This window comes from Cervus canadensis, chromosome 2 (assembly GCF_019320065.1).
Source record: "Cervus canadensis isolate Bull #8, Minnesota chromosome 2, ASM1932006v1, whole genome shotgun sequence".
NCBI lineage: Eukaryota > Metazoa > Chordata > Mammalia > Artiodactyla > Cervidae > Cervus > Cervus canadensis.
Genome location: NC_057387.1, coordinates 48,605,009 through 48,626,821, shown reverse-complemented (window position 1 = coordinate 48,626,821; position 21,813 = coordinate 48,605,009). Strand labels below are relative to the sequence as shown.

Genomic DNA, 21,813 nt, shown 5'->3' with positions numbered 1-21,813 from the left:
CTGCACTGGGTCTTCATTTGTGGCATGTGTGATCTTTAGTTGTGGCATATGGGATCTAGTTCCCTGACCAGGGATCTGACTTGGGCCACCTGCATTGGGAGCACAGAGTCTTTTAGCCATTGGACCAACAAGGAAGTCCCTGTGATTTTTTTAAAGTGCATTTGGGTTTTTATGTATGTATAATTCTTTCTTTAGGATTGATTGCCAGAAATGGAATTATTGCATCAAAGAATAAGAATTTTTTCAAGTTTATGAACATATATTGACAAATTATTTTCCCAAATGAATACAATAGTTACACCTCTGCCAAGAAAAATTATAAAGACCATAGTAGCCAAGGAAGAGCAGAATGTAGTCATTAAAGACATGAACTCTGAGCCAGGTTTCTAAAATCTAGAAATTCTGACTCTTTCATTTATTAGCCTTAGGCAAGTTCCTCAACTTCTCAGCCCCCCAGTTTCTTTATCTGTGAACATGCTTATAGGAATAGCACCTACCTCATAGTTTGTTGCACTGCATAGACTTAACAAGTTAATAGATGTGAGGCATCAAGTTGGCATTTACTGTTAGTTATTGTTTCTATATACCAGAGCACTATTGAGGCCCTTTCATACCCTGTCCTTAACCATCCCAATAAACATGCTGTGGAAATAGACTTGAAGAGGTTTGTCTTTCCTAGATCACATGGCCAGAGGACAGGGCCAAGATTCAAATCCAGGCCAGCCTGGCCACAGACCCTGCAGGAGGGCTCTTGGAGGGAGGTAGGACCCACAGTGTGGGAGCAGGGTAGCTTTCATACTCCAGACAATGCCCAGGACTTGCCAGGAAGCGTTTTATTTTTATTAATTTTGGCGGGGGGGGAGGTGCTGCGCTGGGTCCTCATTGTTTTGCATGGGCTTTCTCTAGTTGTGGCGATCATGCGGGCTTGTCATTGTGGTGGCTTCTCTTGTTGTGGCTCACAGGCTTAGTTGCGGTGAGGCATGTGGAATCTTCCTAGACCAGGGATCAAAGCTGGGTCTCCTGCATTGCGAGCTTAGTATCTTAGTCGCTGGATTGCCAGGGAAGTCCCAATAGCATGATTCAGTTTAATTCAACATATATTTAGTGAATACTGGATGAATTTCACATATTGTGCCCCATGTTGGGTATAGAGATGGATATGGGAGTCTCTGCTCTCTTTTACCAACCAAGAAGTGACTATAGCATGGAAGGTAAATAAAAGATAAAATTAATGAATGAAGAATATTTCTGTCCTACTCCAGGCCTCTGAGATGACCATGCTGCCTGTGGGATCTTAATTCCCTGACCAGAGATTGAACCCCTGTCCATGGCAGTGAAAGGCAGAGTCTTAACCACTAGGACTCCAGGGAATTCCCCAGGGACTTTTCTTTTGACCAGTGTGATGATTAACTTTTTGTGTCATCTTGACACAAAAAGGGATACCCAAATAGCTGGCAAAATGCTATTTCTGGATGTATCTGTGAGGGTGTTTCCCAAAGAGATCAGCCTTCGAATAGGTAAATAAAGTAAAGAATATTGCCCTTAACAATGTGGACTGGTATCATTCAATCTATAGAGGGCCCTAAGAGAACAAAAAGGTGGAGACGAAGGGTGAATTCCACCCTCCACCCCATCTGCTCTTAGGCTTGAATGTTGGAATTTCTGGTTCTCAGGCCTTCAGCCTCAGACTGGAGTTACACCATCAGTTGTCCTGGTTCTCAAACATTTAGACACAGCCTGAATTATACCATTGGTCTCCTGGTTCTCCAGCTTGCTGATCATGGCACTTCCTGGCCTCCATAACAGGGTAAGCCAATTCCTATAATAAATTTTCTCATATATATCTAGATATTTCCTACTGGTCCTGTTTCTCTGGAGAACCCTGATAAGTGCTGCCAGTCAGCACCATTGCAGAGTTTCTACTACAGATCTGAGACTCACATAATACATGAAGCTGGGGTTCGAATTTTTTTTTTTTTTTAATAATTTTATTTGTTTATTTTTGGCTATACTGGGTCTTCATTGCTGTGTGGGCTTTACTCTAGTTGTGGCAAGCGGGGGCTGCTCCTCATTCCGGTGCTTCTCTTGTTGTGGTGCACCGGCTCTAGGCGCACAGGCTTCAGTAGTTGTGGCACATGGGCTTAGTAGCTCCAAGGCATGTGGGGTCTTCCTAGATCAGGGATCGAACCCGTGTCCCTGCATTGGCAGGTGGATCCTTTACCGCTGGGCCACCAGGGAAACCCAAGAGTGTGATCTACGCTTTGCACACACCTTTTTGCTTCTGGTTTGGGAAGAATATTATAGTTTGGATTGTAGAAAATCACTTATTTGATTTTGACATATTCCATGATGCTTATCTAACCAAACTTCTCCATGTTTTTGCTTGGATTCTCTGGGAAGGAGTCAGAAAGGGAAGATGAAAATGTTTTACTTCTTTTTCTTCTCTCTCTCTCTCATTCTTTCTAATGCAAAGTTGAGACTATTACTATTAACTATTTTTGGTAGTTATAAGATGAGCTTATATATATATATATATATAAGATGAGCTATATATATATAAATTTTATATATATATACAAATTATATATATATATATATATTATATTTAAGCTGTATTATAAGACCAGCTATATATTATAAGACCAACTATATTTATCTCTGGAATCCTAAAAAGTGGTTAACTGTATGATAGAAATGAACAATATTCTCATACTTCCTTATAATATATGTAACACTTATTATACAATGTTGATATCATACAAAAGTACAAATTGGTATATACAAAGAATTATACTTTGAGAAGCTATGGCACTGTCCAGCAAGGTACCAGCTGTCTAATTATCTGGTTTAATCCATGGATATGTCTTAGACTAGATTGTCTGAAAAAGTATAATCCTTTCCAGGTGGTGCAGTGGTAAAGAATCCGCCTGTCAATTCAGGAGACACAAGAGATGTGGGTTCGATCCCTGGGTCAGAAAGATCCCCTGGAGAAGGAAGTGGCAACCCACTCTAGTATTCTTGCTTGGAAAATTTCATGGACAGAGGAGCCTACAGTCCACGAGGTAGCAAAGAGTCAGACACGACTGAGCATGCATGCACCGTGCACTTCCTGAAAATTGCTTCTCCCTACTGAGTTTTTAATAAATATTGGGTGACGAGATTATATTACCAACCTAATCCTGGAATGTAAATCCTGAGTTGTCTAAATTCAGACATACATGCCTTAACAGACAATTCAAGGGTAGAGTTTGACCTATTGTGAAAGCTGAGGTACCTAAGTAAAAGGCTTTTCTCACCTACAAGAAAAAAACAGTCAGGTGTAGACTTTTCCTGAGGAGATTGTTTTAGGTCTTTGTAGCACACAAATTAGACTCTAAAAGGTCACATCCATAGAACATGGCCAAAATGATATTTTTCCAAATGTATACTTTCAATACAGAAAACTTTGAATAGTACAATGAACATCCAAATAATTCTAATTAGATTCAACTCCAACATAACCTTAACAAAAGAATTAAATGAAAATGTTAACATCAAAAGAAAATCTTTTTTTAATTAAAAAATTTTACTAGCTGTACAGGGTTTTCTTTTCATTACTGTGTGGGGGCTTTCTCTAGTTGCGATGAGTGGGGGCTACTCTTTGTTGCGGTGTGTGGGCTTTTCATTGTGGTGGCTTCTCTTGTTGCGGAGCAAGCCTCTAGGCGTGTGGGCTTCAGTGGCTGTGCCACAGGGACTTAGTCACTCCAAATGTGGAATTTTCCTGGATCAGGGATTGAACCCATGTCCCCTGCATTGGCAGGGGGATTCTTAACCACTGGACTACTAGGGAAGCCCAAGAAAATCTTAATTAAGCATTCCCAGAAGTCAAAACTTTTAGTAAGGATACTTTCTGCCATATCTACCCTCTGGGTATTTGTATTACATATTTCTGATATATGTCGAGGATTTATGATATATATGAAGATAAACAAAGAAACTTACATAACATTGGTTTAACATTATGAACCAGTTAGAAGATGAGACATACCCACCAAACACATACCAAGTGTAAATTTATTTTGCAAATATTTAACTTCTCCAGCAGTGATTACCAAGAGGGTTTTATCATGAGCTCTGAGTTTGAAATGACTCATTTTATCTGCATATAGAAAAGTGCTTACTTTTCTGTTTTTTACAACAGAAAGGAGTTTTCAAGCTCATCTATAAAAACTGTTTTATTGCTCAGATTCTTTAAGATTTAACGTAAGTGTTAGTAGGTGGGCAGCAGGATAGAGTGTATCTGTGTTGAACCTGTGCAGATGGTGCCATACCCAATTCCTGCCAACAGCTCTAAAGTCTGAGAAAAATTTCAAAGGAATATAATGTTGCATATACTATATAAGCTATATCTAAAGTCTGCCTATTCCTTACGTACAACTAGCTAGAAAAACCCAGGCTCAAAATTTGTCAATAGAGCTATAATAACTCATTTTTTTTGGTTGTTGACTATGAGTTCTTTTCACATTTTATCTCACTGACTGCAACAGCTCTGTGAGGTAGGCAGTATTATTGTTATTATTGCTATTTTAAGGGTGAGGAAACTGAAGTTGAAAGGTAATGTTGCCCAAAATAATACCACTACTTAGTAGGGTTCAAACCTAAGTGAATTTGATATTAAAGCCTAGACTTTTAAACTCTGTTTTTGCTGCCCCCTCTAATAAGCAGACTAGATGATCCTTAAATTAGGCTGACTTTTTCAAAGACAGAATAAATGCTGCTTTTCTGCCAGGTATGATCATGTTTGCAAAGGGAACATGTCAGAAATACCTCTTGTTTATAAGGATCAGAGCTTGTGATTCACAATAATTCTTAAATAGCTCTAGAAATAAAGTCTTGGATACTTTATTCTCTTTTATAAATTTTTATTTTTATATAATTTATATTTATAAACATATTATATAATATTATATATGTATATATATATACATAACACATATATACACACGTCTTCAGAGTATATAGCTTGGTTAATTTTTACATACCCAAGTCAAGACCTAGATTATTTTCAGCACTTTGGGTGTTATATTGAATTTCTATTTTTTAACCAGTTGCTTAAAGTGGGGGGATGTGACTGAGCTCTGGTTAAGATTTCCTTGGGAGCTACAAAAATCCAGGCACCTGGCCATGGATTGTAGAGTTAGGTCAAGTGAGCCTACCTGAGCCAGCTCATATCTGGGGTGTTACTCCATCATCTTGCCTTGGGATCAGGTTCAAATTGCCAAATCTAATAGCTTGCCTCAGTTTCTCCCAAAAGACCACAGTGAAGGAGGTTTCCTTGTTTTTGTTTTGTTTTCATGGAAAATATCAAACATATACAGATAGAATGGTAAAATGTACCCCAAGTACCGGTCACCCAGTTTCAACAGTAAATCTACGGCCAAACTTTTTGCATTTTATCTTTTATCTTCCCACCCACTGCTCCCTTGCTCCATCTATTTTGAAATAAACCCCAAATATCATATCATTTCTTCTATAAACATTTCAATGTCTCTATAAAAATAAGGATTCTTCTTAGCAATAGCTTTTGAAGCAAAGAAAAACTATAGAAGATCTTTGCTTTTTCATCATTAACCCTATGAAGGTTTTCTTGGCTAACCAATGGTCCTTACCAAATCATGTACTACCTTCTTAGGTAAAACCTTCATTTTCAGGAAAACTGGCTATGAGTTTTCTGCATCCAAAGTGGCTTATGTAAAATTCACCTAATGACAAATTGCCAGGTTTTCAAAGCTGTTAGCCGTCTTGCTCTTCTCAGTGCCCTGGCCACCCTGATCTAATTCTTAGGTATTACGGCTGTATGATGAGGATGCTCTTAGTTAAGCCAGAGAAGAGATAACTCTATACGGAAACTAGAGTATTCGTTCTAAGGATGGTTAGCAGCATAATAGTGATAATATATGTTAAAACTACACATATAAAGTAACCTCTCAGATTAGAGAGGAAAATTTCCCTCGAATGTATTCAATATTACAAGTTTCTATTTACAAAGAATATATGTCTCCAGTTTAAATTAGCTTATCTGTTCCCAAAAGTATGCTTTATAAGGAAAATGATTAAATATCCTTATGTATTATTAATGAGAATGTTAATTTGTGGAGGGTAAATTGCTAACATGTACCAGAAAAATGTATTTAAAATATACATACTCTCTGATCTAGGAATTCCACTTTTAGTAATATTTCATAAGGAAGCAAAATTTTGTTACAACTTATTTTAACCAGGTACATGGCACTAATAGGGAACACATGCCCAATAAAAGAACACTGGTCAAATAAAGAATGTTCATATGATGTACAGCCATTAAAATATGTATAAAAAAGTAAGTTTAAAAATCAGGACACATGACAATATGTATATATATTCCCAAGTTTAAAAAATAACTAAATAAAAACACAAAAAAGGAAAACAGGAGAGAAAAAGACAGGGAAATTAGAGTCCCCTAGATGGTGGGGTCCCCTAGATGGTGCGGTCCCCTAGATGGTGGGGTCCCCTAGATGGTAGAGTCCCCTAGATGGTGGGGTCCCCTAGATGGTGGGGTCCCACCATCCCACTAACAGAATAGAAAGTAAATTATCACAGAAATAAGAACAATATTTCCAAATCTAAAGGATATCAGTCTCCCTATTGAAACTCAGGGAGGGCTCAACACAATGAATAAAAAAGTCCCTATATCAGGAGATACCAGGGTGAAATTTCAGAACCCTGAGATATTGGAGTACATCAGACAGTCTATCACATTGCCCAAACTGCCAGTCAAATAGAATAAAAACAATAAAAAATTTTCAGACTGACAACATCTCACAACATTCAACTCCCTTGCACCTTCTTTGAGAGGTGACTGAAGGAAGCAGTGTAATTTACCTAGAATTTTGGACTGACAATGAAGATGAGAAAAATTCCATCACTTACTAGCAATATAACCTTGGGTAAATTACTTTAAGCTCTTTATGCCTTCATTTCCTCTGTGAAAGTGAAAGTGTTGGATCGCTCAGTCATGTCTGACTCTTTGTAACCCCATGGACTGTAGCCTGCCAGGCTCCTCTGTCCATGGGATTCTCCAGGCAAGAATACTGGAGTGGGTTGCTATTCCTTTCTGCAGGGGATCTTCCTGACCCAGGGATTGAACCTGGCTCTCCTGCATTGTAGGCAGATTTGTTACTGTCTGAGCCACTCTCAATTCCTCTGTAATGGGAAGATAATTATATTGTTGTGAGGATTAAATTACTTAATATATAAAAATGTATTTAGCTAAATGCAGTATTTTATCCTGGATTAGATCTTGGAATTAAAAAAAGTATAGAAGTGGAAAAAATGATGGGATCCAAATAAAGTTTATATTTTGTTAAAACTATCATATCATTTAAAGTTTCTTATTTTGACAAATGTACTATAGTTATATTAGACATTAGGGGAAGCTGGGTGAAAGGTATATGGGAACTGTACTATCTGTGCAACTGTACTGCAAATCTAAAATTATTTCAAAATAAAAGATTAATTAAAAAAAAAGTATTGACTCCTACTTCATACCAAAATACATCATCAACCTAAATGTAAGAGCTAAAATTATAAAATTCCTTTACATAAAACTGTAACATAGTTACCTTGAATTAGGCAATGGTTTCTTAGATATAATACCAAAAACACAAGCAACAAAAGGAAAAATAGACAAAATTGACTTCATCAAAATTAAACACTTTTATGCTTTAAAGGATATCATTAAGAAAGTGAAAAAATAGCTAATGGGATAGAAAAAGTTTGCAAATCATATATCTGATAAGGGACTGGTATGCAGAATATACAAAATGTTGTTACTAATTCAACAATAAAAAAACAAACAACCCAGTTAAAAAATGGACAAGAGATTTAAATAGACACTTTCAAAGAAAATACACAAAAGGTCAATGAGCACCTGAAAACATGCTCAACATTACTAGTCATTAGGGAAATGCAAATCAAAACCTCAATTAGACACCACTTCACACTCACTAGGTTGCCTAAAATAAAAAGGACAGACAATAATAAGAGTTGAGAATGTGGAGAAATTGGGACCATGGTAAAATATTGTAGACACTTAAAACGGAATGGAAGTTCCCCAAAATGTTAAACAGAATTACCACATGAGAAAGAAATTCCACTCTTAAGTATATACCCAAGAGAACTAGAAACCTATGTTCACAAACCAATGTGGACACAAATGTTCACAGCAGCATCAATCACAATAGCAAAGAGCTAGTAACAACCCACATTATCAACTGATGACTGGATAAACAAAATACAGTATACTCACATGCTGGAATGTTATTCGGACAAAAAGAGTTGCCTACTAACAGTAGGGGCTGGGGAGGAGAGAATAGCGAGAGGCCACTAATAGGCATGAGGTTTCTTTTTTTGAGTGATGAAAATAATCTGAAATTGATGTGAATATTCTGAAATTGGTGTGAACCATTATTACTAGTGGTGGTGACTGAAAAACTGTGTATATACTAAAAATTATGTAATCATATACTTTAAAAGGCTAAATTTTATGATGTGTGAATTATATCACAATAAAACTGTTATTTTAAAGATGTATTTAGAATAGTTGCTGGCATAAAGTAAGTACTATGTTTCCGAACATTTACTGCTTCTCCTTGGAGAAGTTTTAGTTGTGTGACTTACCTTAGTCAATGAAATGTGACTGAAAATGATGTATATCACTTTCTGGAAGCTTTGGGAGCCACCATATCACTTTCCCCTCTGCTGTAGCAGTCAGCAACATTCAAAATAGAAGTGGCTTCACCAGCCTGGTTCCTAGAGTAAAAACAATGCAGAGGGCTTCCCTGGTGGTCCAGTGGTTAAGAATCCGCATGCCAATACAGGGGACACAGATTCGATCCATGGTCTGGGAAGATTCCACATGCCTCAGGGCAACTAAGCCCATGAGCCACAACTCCTCAAGCCCATGCTCTAGAGCCTGTGCTCCGCAACAAGAGAAGCCACAGCACCACAACTAGAGAGTAGCCCCCACTCACTGCAGCTAGAGAAAGCATAAATAAAAACCAAACAAAAACCAATGTAGAGCAGAGCTGCAGCCAACTTGCGATGGACATGTCGCATGAATGAGATCTGACATTGTAAGCCATGAGATTCTAGGCCATGTATTAATAACAACAACAAAAACTAGTATAATTACCAACACTGGCAGAAATTAGGAAATAGTGTTGGCCCATCACCTCAAACGTATTTATGTGGAAATACCATTTAGACAGTGAAAATAGAGAACTGGACTACAGATGAGAAGTTAGGGCAGGAGAAAGTGTGTCTGACTTTTTTGCGATTAGCCTGCCAGGTTTCTCTGTTCATGGAATTCTCCAGGCAAGAATTCTGGAGTGGGTAGCCATTCCCTTATCCAGGGGATCTTCCTGACCCACGGATCGAACCCAGGTCTCCCACATTGTAAACAGATTCTTTACCATCTGAGCCACCAGGGAAGGTCAGGGCAGATGAAGGAACCTGCAAATCCATGACTACTAACTGAGTGGCCTGTTCTGGTTCTGGGGATTCGGAGACACCACACACGATCTTGCTGTTAGCTAATGTTGATTGACTACTGACTCAGGGCCAAGTCCTTCTGGGCTCTGGGGCTTAGGTAGTCTCCAGTCTCATCAAAGAGCAGTTTGGTGATGAATAAGAAGCTTCTCCAATTTTGACCCACAAATAAACAATTCTATTTTAGAGAAATTAGTGAAGCAAATAAAAGGTTGTGGGATCCGTTTAAAATAGCTGCAGTGTTAAGGGCTGTGAGCCAGGCCAAACAATACACCTTCCCACACACCCGACTTGGGCCTGTGATTACTCAAATCCCAGCACTGGCCCGGGGCGCTGCCTGACTGGGACAACCCTCCTCAGAGCACAGCTGGAAGGCAGTTTGCTGGAACAGGGCAGAGCTGGACCTGGCCTTCGCCTTTGAATTGACTGGGCTTTAATTGGGGGGGAAATGCCTGACACTTTTCTTTATAAATTTATGCTGACCATCACGACTCTTCGCCATTGGGGTTTCCACCTCCTCTATTGGGAGCTGGCTTCTGCAGTTCTGGCAGTTGCTCAGTGGGGTGATGAGGCAGGGGGAGGTAAGTGGCTCAGAGATGGCTTTAAACTGACAGACTAAGCCTGACCAGAAGTTTATCTGTTGTGAGAAGGCTGCGGAGACAAATGTTTATTCATGCACCAAAAGTTTTAAAACTCTCTTTGTAAATGGAGTGTAGTTGGCCCAGTCCTGAGCGCCAGGCCCAAGGATAGAGGAAGCTGGACTTCTAGACGTACAAAACAGAGAGACAGTGCAAGGCTCTGGGGAACAGCTGTTGGCTCTTCTACCCACGGAGAAGCATCGGCCTGGCTGGGGTTAGGCAGGTCCACATACAACTGTGCCTTGAAGATAGAAGTACAGTGAACACCAAGGAGGGTCGCCTAGACCAGACCTGGGTGGGCATGACAGAGGAGACACCAGAGACCAGGACAGCCTTCGCCTGGAGAGAAAGAAGAGTCCTTGGCAGGAGAGGAGACAGGGAGCTGAGACTTGCTGGGCGGCTCTGGTCCGTCTGCTGAGGAGGGTTGTGGGCAGGGGCTGCCTGGCCCACCCGCTGCGGCAGAGGCAGGAGCAGTTAGGCGCTCCCAGGTGCATCTCAACTGCCACGGCATCTCTCAGCCTTGGAGTCTCTCATGTGTTCAGTATGCATTTCCTTTAAAAAAAAAAATCAGAGAAACATCTTGAAAGTCAACCAGGCTCCTTCCACCTGGCCCTGCTCTTCCTTTTTCTGAGGACAGCCTGAGAAGAAGATCCCTTGCAGCAGTCGCTAGTTTGTAAGAGTCAACTCAGGATATAAAAAAATACTCTGGGCCTGAAATCCCCCACTCTGGCTTACGATTCTTCATTTCTAGACATCCTTGGTAAAGTCTAGAGTGCAGAAGAGATGAAGCCAAAGTCCCCGATCAGGAGACCTTAGTGCTTGGGGGAGAGTAAGTCATTGGACGGGAGCCGATGGGACTCGCAGTAGTTGCAGTGATCACAGGCCCGGCCCTGGTGCTGGGTGGGGATTTCAGATGGCAGAGAGTGAGGAAGGGGTATGAAGCAGGCCCTTTCCCGCAAGTCGGACGTAATCTCCGGACTCCAACAGCACTGTATCTGTACTTTTCTATCTCTCCTACCATGTGTGAGGACCAGAGGTGGTCTGGTTCTGCCTCCTCAACAGTGCTGGTGGATGTCTTTTGCTGAAGCAGTTATTGAGTAATTAGAGGACTCTGAAGTCAGCTGGGTGGTGCACTGGCACTGGGAGATTCTGGGTTTTCCACTGACACTCGTATTTTGCAGATGTTATCCCATTTCAACAGTGAACAAACAGAGGTACAGTGATTTATTCAACTGTTCATTCACTCACTCAATAACCATGTATTGTGAGCTAAGATGTCGTCCTGAATACTGGGGATAGGGACAAAAATCATAAAGCTTGCATTCTAGTGTGGGCAGATGAATAAAAACAAATGAATATAAAATACATAGATAATTATCAATGCAATGGAGAAAAATAAAGCTGGGAAGGGGCTTTTAGAAAGGAAGGGTCAGAAGAGGCCTCCTACGCAGCTGATACGTGAACAGAGTTCAAATGGAGATAGGGAGTGAGGACTGTGGGATGTGGCCAACGGCCATTGCAGGAAGGGAAAGGACCCGGGAGTCTGGTGACCCGGGAGCAGCAAGGAAGCCGCCAAGTTCTGTGACTTGTCCAGGTTTCATCAACACAAAGCTTGAGTCACAGTCTAGTGTCAGAACTCTACACCTAAAAAACTATTTACTTCATGGGCATTGCAAATCTTACGACTCTTAGGTTTTAGGTTTCTTCCCTCCTATATATCCTCACTTGAACATATTTAACTTATAAGCCAACTGTAAGTCCTCAGCATGCCTATTTTTAAAAAACTATTTCAACCATTAAAAAAATTATTTATTTTTGGATGTGCTGGATCTTCTCCTTGCTTTGTGTGGGCTCTCTCTAGTTCCGGAGAACTGGGGCTACTCTTCATTGCGGTGTGCAAGCTTCTCATTGCAGTGGCTTCTCCTGTTGAGGAGCACAGGCTCTCCACATACAGGCTTCAGTACTTCTGGCACACAGGCTTATTACTTGCGGCTCACGGGCTTTGAAGTATAGCAGCGGTGGCACACAGGCTTCGTTGTTCTGTGGCATGTGGAATCTTCCCAGACCAGGGATCAAACTGGTGTCCCCTGCACTGGCAGGGGGATTCTTATCCACTGCGCCACCAGGGAAGTCCCTACATCACCCATTTTTAAGTGTACAATTTAGTAGCATTAAATACATGCAGTGTTGTGCAACTATCACTACTATTCATTTCCAGCACTTTCTCATCATCCCAAACAGAAGATCTGTATCCATTAAACAATGACTCCCCTTTCCCCCATCCCATGGTTGATGTCTACACATTAGACATGTTGGCCAAGTACAGAAATACTTGTATATATGTCTATAAATCTGCTACTCTAGGTACTTTGGATTAGTGGAAATACACTATGTGTCTGGTTTATTTCACTTAGCATTTTTCAAGGTTCATCCATATTGTACCATGTATCAGAATTCCATTCCTAGGATTTTCCCTGGTGGTCCAGTGGTTGGGTGCTTTCACTGCTGGGGCCCAGGTTCAATTCCTAGGTGGGGAACTAAGATCCAGCAAGTCACAAGATATGGCATTAAAAAAAAAATTCATTCCTTATTATAGTTGAATAATATTCCATTACATGTGTGTATACATTTTATTTACCCACTCATCTGTTGTCATTTGTCACTTCTACCTTCTTGCTATTGTGAAAATGATGTTATAAACACCATTGTACAAGTATGTTTGAGACCTTATTTTGGGTATTTATCTAGAAGTGGAATTGCTGGATCATATGGTAAGTCTGTGTTTAGCTTTTCTGAGGAACTGACAAAACCTTCCCACAACGGTTGCACCATTTTACATTTCCAGCAGCAATGGACAAGCGTTCCAATTTTCCCATACCCTAACCAACACTTGTTAGTGTGTGTCTTCATAGCCATTGTAAGTGTGAAGAGACATCTCACTGTGGTTCAGGTTTTACTTTTCTCATTGGCTACTAGAAACAGTCAAATTTGTTATCCATCTTCAATAGGTGCAAATATTTTTAGTTTTGGTCCTAGTGGCTTTTTGTTTTCTGACTCACTTCTAAATATATACCAGAGATTTTCAACCAGGGGTGATTTTCATTCTCAGTCCTCCCAGCTTTTGGCAACTGGAGACATTTTAGGTCATCATGACTGAAGGAGGGGGAGCTATGACACTTAGTGCATAGAGCTTAGGGGTGCTGACAAATACCTGAGGAGGTACTGGACAGCCACTTGCAACAACTTGGCCCCAACTGTCAACAGTGCCAAGGTAAGAAATCCTGGATTATAATTATCCTGTCATAGTTCAGGTACCCTTGTGAAGTGCCTTAAATCCTTTTGGGAATAAAGCAGCATACACAATGAACTACTGCTTCTGAGTTAAATGATACAAAATCACTGCAGATGGTGACTGTAGCCATGAAATTAAAAGACGCTTACTCCTTAGAAGGAAAGTTATGACCAACCTAGATAGCGTATTAAAAAGCAGAGACATTACTTTGCCAACAAAGGTCCGTCTGGTCAAGGCTCTGGTTTTTCCAGTGGTCATGAATGGATGTGAGAGTTAGACTGTGAAGAAAGCTGAGCGCTGAAAAATTGATGCTTTTGAACTGTGGTGTTGGAGAAGACTCTTGAGAGTCCCTTGGACTGCAAGGAGATCCAATCAGTCCATCCTAAAGGAGATCGGCCCTGGGTGTTCATTGGAAGGACTGATGCTGAAGCTGAAACTCTAATACTTTGGCCACCTCATGCGAGGAATTGACTCATTGGAAAAGACCCTGATGCTGGGAGAGATTGGAGGCAGGAAGAGAAGGGGACGACAGAGGATGAGATGGCTGGATGGCATCACCGACTCGATGGACATGAGTTTGAGTAAACTCCAGGAGTTGTTGATGGACAGGGAGGCCTGGCGTGCTGCGATTCATGGGGTCACAAAGAGTCGGACACGACTGAGCGACTGAACTGAACTGAACATTGTAATGATGCAGAAGGCATAAATTTCTTTTTATAATTACCTCTGTATATATACTCAAATTATATATTTAAATATATTTATTGAATCAGTTACTAATCAAATAACCTAAAACACAATGTGAGATAAAAATACTGCCATTACAATCTTCAAAAAATAACAATGTTTCTGAAGGAAATAACAAATCCGGGTATTTTAGGCTTTCATTATTGAAAAATATATACCAGGCTCTCTGTTTAGCACTAGTTACACATGGGTGGACCAGGTGGATATGGTCCCTATACCCAGAGAACACAGGCCTCACTCATGAATACCTGATGTTAGGCTATAAATTTTTAGACAGACCTTTGATGTCTACTCCCTTTTACGTTGAATAGTTTAAGGAAACAGAAATTCTTATAAAATGGAAAACTTTAATTGTTTAAAGCAAAGGCACAAGTAAACATTTCAGGTTATCATATAATGTTACAATAAGAAATTCCAACAGTAAAATGAAATACATTATAGTAATCTTGCATCTCTATAGTATATTTAATGTATTATTCTATCTTCTCTTCTTTGGAATGAAAAGAAGGTATAGGCAGATCAATGGATGTAATGTAAAAACTTGGATTATAAATAGCATTCACTCCATTTTTAATCAGAAAATTTAATTTCAGTAGAATGAATTAAATTAACTAAAAAACTTATTGTTTCATTAATGACAGAGCAGCAATAACTTTCAGGCTAAAGTTCATTGTTGTAACAAAGTAAATCACTGATTTAATGAAACGTTAGCTGTTGATGCCTAGTACTTACACAAAAATCAAGCTGGCCGTGAAAGGGCTTTATTAAAACACAATTCATATACTCATTTTACTTTAAATCTGAACATTATAGTGCATTATGTAAAGAAAAAGAAGCATGAGGAACCATGTCATTTCTAATGACGTCAGAAATAAAATACTTAAAAATGTCTAGACCTTGTTTTCAATCAAAGGCACTATCTGGAGAGTAACAAGCTGCATTCAGAGCTAAGAAAAAGTTTTTTTTTTTCCTTCCCCATATATCCAGCCAGTTGGTTGGGACTTGATGTCTCAGTTAGTCATCAAAGACTGAATGCTTAACCCTATCAACAAAAAGGGTAGAAATCATGTAGTTATATCTTCAACATATTTTTCCAGGAACAAAAATTTTTTCCACTTATTTTTTAATAGCCTATTGAAATCTTTTCTTGGTCTGTAAGGTCTCTGCTTAATCACCTCAATGTAATTTTCACTTTATTCAAGTGACTTGTAACCTCTTCTCAGCATTTCAACCCAGGATAACAATGACACCAGAAATAATCTATTCCAAGGGAGCAAGTTATCCTATTACATCCTAAAGGCCAGGAAGATTTTAAACCCTTCTAAGAAGTATCTGAATCAAAGATCTTGAAAGAAAAGATTGTTGTTTTTAGTTTTTCATTATTCAAATTACAAGAGTCCCAACAGATTAAGGTTTACTTAACAACTAATTCCTAACCAGAAACAGTACTTAGGAAATTCTCTAAAGATATCTTTCAAAGTTTAGAATTGAAACATGATTCTAAAAGGATGTTCATACTTTTAAAGTCAAATTATAACACTGACTCAATGAAGCACACCCTAAAGGTCAATGATGCATGCTTTACAGAATGGTGCCAAGATTCTGGAATTCTTTCCTTTTTCCCTCCATTTCCAAAGGCATAGATATCCTTCCGAATTTTCTATGTCTTCAAACACTTCATAATCTAAAATAGCTGGCACCCTCTCCATTTTGAATAGTTTTAAGTATAGGATCCACCAGGAAATTTTAGGTCCAAACCATTAGCTCAATAGAAAAGCAAATCTTCTACTTGAGACAAACTGAAGAGGTAAACCTACAGTATCTAAATTAAAATCCGCAAACTTTCTCTAAAGTGACAGACAGATATTTTAAGCTACTCTGCTCTGCTACTGTAGCTCAAAAGCAGTAACAGGCAATATGCAAATGCAGCAGCGTGGGTATGCTCTAATAAAACTTTATTGACACTGAAATTTGAAGGTCATATGATTTTCATGTGATTTTTTTTCCCCTCAACTCTTTAAAAATATAAAAATCATTCTTAGCTTGTGGGTCATGTAAAAATAGGCTGTTGGCTGGAACTAGCTTATGGGCTGGACCATTCGGATTTCTTGATGTGGGGGACAAAGCTATCATGTGGCCATAAATCATTTCACTTCACTTGGGCATCAACAACCTCAAGAATGACAGCAATGAACCCAAAAAGAGAATCCCAAAGGTACCAGTCAGACAATTCTAGTAGTACCTACATTCAAAAGCTTTATGCAGCTTATGAATGTTGATACTCACATATCTATACATATAGATATATATATCTCTGTAATATATCCAGGAAACAGTTTAAATCAAATTTATTTAAATCACATTAATTGCCAGAAAAGCAGGGAATTGATAAAATCATTTAGCTGAGCCTTTTCAAATGCTTTGGAGCATCTTTCAAACACTCTGATGAGCAATCTGGATTAAAACTTAAGCTGATATTTACTAACTTGTGGCCACAGGTAAATTACTTAACCACTAGAATTTAGCCTGGAGCTATGGACACAGGAGGCATCTTTTCAATCTTGTCTCTCAAGAGCTTGCTTACAAAGGGCTTGCTGAGAAAGCCTTGCTTACAATGTACCATAAGGCTTACCTCCTTGTTTTAGAAAACTATTTTTGTCTCTTCTACTCTATTTTATCATGTATTTTTTTTCCTGCATGCAACACATTGTACAAAATTTACCTCTGTATTTACTGAATTCTGCCTTCCTCTTAAAGTCTTGAGGATTATTTTCTTTTCATAAGCTGCTGAGGAAAATTAAGAGTAGAAAGCATCCAGCCAACACATTTCTGGAGTCTTTCCATAGTGGAAATGTAGTTTGGGTGTTTCCTCTAATTTATCAATGACAGGCATCAGTTTTCTAGGGTAAAAAAAAAATCTAGATGATAAAGAACTGGTAGGAACGGATTCATACGGCTTGCTTCATCTATAGATCAGTAACTAGAGAATCTGAAGATAATATTCACAGATTATTTGCAGATATAATTGTTGTGCATCGTGGACCTCAGTCCATTGCTTAAATTATATTAAGTAGAATATTAGCACTAAGTGATGCCTGCTATAACCTCTCTAATCAAGAAAAATTTAGTAGTTACATACACATGAAGTAAAAGATTTCACCAGTAGTGTCTTTGAATAAGCATCAGTTATGAATCTGCTAGTGTTGAATGCTAATAAGCAAAATACTAAAGCTATTGCAATATTAGTGTTTGGTTTTATTTTCAATTTTCTTTAACCTATTATTTACAGAGGTCCAGTTATAATGCTGAAGGCAGTCATTTTTCAACAAGTACATTCTCCATATAAAATGTTCAGTGTTGGGTGGTACAGATTTATAAATATGTACAAAAACCCAATATATTTGTAGCTAACTAGTACTCTGATAGGCAACATATGGAAGCATCATATGCACATAAAAATTTGAAATTAAAACAAAACTTAAAATTCTTAAGACAACCATTAACTTGTGTTTATAAAATTATGCGAAAAAAGGCTTTGTATTTGGGAATTTTCAATGGCCCACTAATAGAGCAGTAATTTTAGTTGAAAAAAAAAAAAAAAAAGAAGTTTCCAAACACAAAATACCAAGATAACTCAGATGTGCCTTGGTTAAATGTGTGTAGACAGCTGCTCTGAAAACAAATTGATAAATATAAATATACAATTTGTTCACTGAGCATAAAATATTGCACGAGAACAGCTTTGTCTGAAGAAAATTCAATTTTCCATAGTTCTGAACTTCAAAATGGTTCCCCACATATAGATATAATTGCATTTTCTAAACAAGAAATGTTAATATTTAGTAATACTGTTAGAACCTCGTTTTTCCCATTAACCATATTCCATTCTACTTTATGGCAATGGTAAGTCAGTGGTGAAGATTTGGCAAAGATAAAAAGGCAGATAAGACTGTAAAATATATATTTATATATATACACACACACATATACATATGAAACAGATATGTTCCAAAAATCCTTAGTCATGATAACTGATCCCTTAAAAAAAATCCACAGTCTAGGTCACAGTGATGGTCAGACAGTGGTTGAGTACGACGCTCTTCTCAGGGGCTGCTCCTTTTGAGCCACTTGACTGCCCTCTCTGGTCCCCAGCGCACTGTCTTCTGCTTCGCTTTCACTACCATCTGCCATTGTGGGGTCCAAAGACATTGGACCAGATTTTCTGTGCAAAGGGAAACCAATGCCACTTTCCTGTAAGGAATTATCTAAAAACTCTTCATCAGAGGAATGGAATGATTCATCATCTCCTATTAAATGGTTGACGATGTGGATTCCATCAAAAGGGGGTTGGCTGGAGAAGCCTCTCTGGCCTTTTAGGCACCTGAGCTGTCAAAACAAAATCCAAGTTAATATACTCAACTTGGGGAAATACACACACTCCAAGAAAGCAAACATTTCATATTTAAACAAGAAGATATCTTGGTCTTTTTTCAATTTATGGATATAAATAGTAACTATCACATTTTTTAGTGACTCTTAAATGTCATGCAATGGGCACATAATTTATTTTTAGTGAAATCATTACAACAATCCTATGTGGTTGATTTTACTGTCTTCATTTTAGAGATTAGGAAATAAGAGACTCAGGTGGTATAGCTTCCTGAGGACACACAACTAACAGTCAAGTTTAGATTCAAAATGAACCTCTGCTATATTAGGAATAACATAAACCTCATGTACCCATCATTAATTTCAACATCTAACACATCATGGACAATCTTGTTACAATGTACTTCTCATGTTCCTGATTATTTTGAGGTAAATCTCATCCTATCAGTTCATCTGTAAATATTTCAGTGCACGTCTGTAGAAGAAATGAACTTAATAAAGACAATACTCTGAACTATCACACACCCTGTCTTAGAGCATGTCTCCATAATTTTGTGAATGATGATGATGATAATGGTTTACAAATCAAAAACATTTGCTGAGTCTCCATCCTGTTAAAACAGCCTAAAGACCACCATACCATTATCACTCAGTGAGAACAGAGATGCTTTCTTCCCACCACGATATGTTCTTCTGTGTAGAGGGAACGTATAATATTTTTGTCTTCTCTCCCCTATTCTTCCCAGGGAGAAAGAGTGACTTCTCTCACTAAGGGGTAGGGGAGAGGGAAGGCAAGTGCTGCTCAGCTCTTCTCCCTCTCCTTCCATTGCTGGGAACCATCCCGTTCCATCTCCATCCCTGGAGTCTCACAGGGCCATACTCTTGTGTGGGAAGGGCTATGGAGATCAAATGCTACCTATTACTGGGTGGGCAAGTCAGACAAACTCTAAAGTTCAATACTGAAAAACCCACTGTTGTCATACATCAAAAACCACATTCTCCCAAACCAGTTTTATCAGTATTGAGAGTGATTTTCTTTTCATCTGCCCCTTCTTTGCCTGTTTCTTCAAATTCCCAACCCCTCCTCAAAAGATACTATCATGTCCACTACCATATAATTAAGACATCAAATTCTTTTCAAGAATTTGTTTCAAAAATATAAAATTCAATCTTGATATTATCACTTGAACAAATAACTACCCAAATCTACTTTGACTATCAAGAATTTGCTAAAAATACAATTCATATCTCTTGCCCTTATCAGTATTATCAACCTGCAATATCTGTTCTTTAGGGACAAATTCCTGGTCACTAACTATCTTTCAAATCTTGAGATAAAGGCAATGTGAAATAGTCAGGAAATATTACATACACTTTCAAAACTAACGGTTCTGAGAGTCAAGACATTACAGCTTTGCCATAACACCTCCTAGCTTTCCTGATAGACATCCCGGAAGAAGTGAAGAAACCCTAGTAAATCTCTGTTGGTATGTGATAATGGGAAACAAGAAGGATGCTGGGGCTCAACACAGCAATGTCTGCCTCAGGGAAAGCTCAGACATTAAGAAATTCCTGTGCCCTAGGCTAAGAGAACATCACTGTGAGTTACTATGTAACTGAAGTAAAACCCTCCTCTTTGGCATAGCACAAAGGAGATAAACTTCGAGTTGAATCTCCAGGGAAAGGGCATAGAGCACCACAAAGACCTCCCCGTGGTTGTGATACCCACTGCATTACTACAACTGCCATGCTCTGATGCAACATCCTATCACCGAATTGCAACATGATTTATAGCTCCAAATATAAAGTTAAGTCAGTTAATCTCTTCCTTTCTCTTGTCCCCAGACCCTTTTGAAGAAATAATATAGAGCGCGTGTCCTCCTTCTTCCTGGCTATAAAGGAGGATTGTGGCAGAGGAACTAAAACTTCCCAATTGTTGGGAAAGCTGTAGCTTTTCTTTGTTCTAACAAAATTTTCTGCAATTAAAACACCGCAGCCTCATATCAAATGTAATCATTGACCTCAATATTATATGAAATAAAACTATAGATAGAAGGGTCATTTCTTCAACATCAGAGATACAATTTAAAAAATGCTTTCTTATTTGATAATTGCCAACCTAGATAGCATATTAAAAAGCAGAGACATTACTTTGCCAACAAAGGTCCATCTGGTCAAGGCTATGGTTTTTCCAGTGGTCATGAATGGATGTGAGAGTTGGACTGTGAGGAAAGCTGAGCGCCGAAAAATTGATGCTTTTTGAACTATGGTGTTGGAGAAGACTCTTGAGAGTCCCTTGGACTGCAAGGAGATCCAACCAGTCCATCCTAAAGGAAATCAGTCCTGGGTGTTCATTGGAAGGACTGATGCTGAAGCTGAAACTCCAATACTTTGGCCACCTCATGCAAAGAGTTGACTCACTGGACAAGACCCTGAAGCTGGGAGGGATTGGGGGCAGGAGGAGAAGGGGACGACAGAGGATGAGATGGCTGGATGGCATCACCGACTCGATGGACGTGAGTTTGAGTAGACTCCGGGAGTTGTTGATGGACAGGGAGGCCTGGCGTGCTGCAGTTCATGGGGTCGCAAAGAGTCAGACATGACTGAGTGACTGAACTGAATATAGAATAGCAAAGGCATAGAGAAAGTTTTTGGTGGAGAGATGAAAAATCTGAAGGTAAGGGACTATTTGATAAAACTGAAGCTATCTAGTTATCCCCTGGACCTAGGAGTGTGCATATTGGCTCTGAGAGGGTAGAGGCCTATGCAGGCCCTGAAAGTAAACATCTGGGCAAGGAATTCCAGGGTACTGAGAGGTACCTCAGGTATCTGAGGTATTTGAGACCAAAGTGTGGTCTCAAATGGGTTAGACTTCAAGGTGGCTCAGATGGTAAAGAATCTGCCTGAAATGCAGGAGACCTGGGTTTGATCCCTGGGTCAGGAAGATTTCCTGAAGAAGGGGATGGCAACCTACTCCAGTATTCTTGCCTGGAGAATTCCATGGACAAGGGAGCCTGGCGGGCTACAGTCCATGGGGTCCCAAAGAGCTGGACATAACTGAGCGACTAACACTTCCACTTTCAGGGATGTCCTCTGGGACTCCACATCCTCTGAAAAGGAGTCTGCCCGGGAGAAGCCCAGAGCTGGGCCTTCTAAAGTACTGCTTTTGCTGTCTGTGTC

General features: G+C 39.1%; 1 protein-coding gene across 7 annotated transcripts in view; it reads right to left on the bottom strand.

The window, feature by feature from the left end:
* Positions 1 to 14,571: 14,571 nt before the first annotated feature.
* EVI5 (ecotropic viral integration site 5) overlaps positions 14,572 to 21,813 on the bottom strand; it is a 227,002-nt gene continuing 219,760 nt past the window's right edge. For all 7 annotated transcript variants that reach the window (XM_043460636.1, XM_043460635.1, XM_043460632.1 and 4 more), the window contains one exon: positions 14,572 to 18,630. In XM_043460636.1, the coding sequence (XP_043316571.1) occupies positions 18,319 to 18,630 (312 nt within the window). In that variant the 3' untranslated portion in view covers positions 14,572 to 18,318. The remainder of the gene's footprint in view (positions 18,631 to 21,813) is intronic.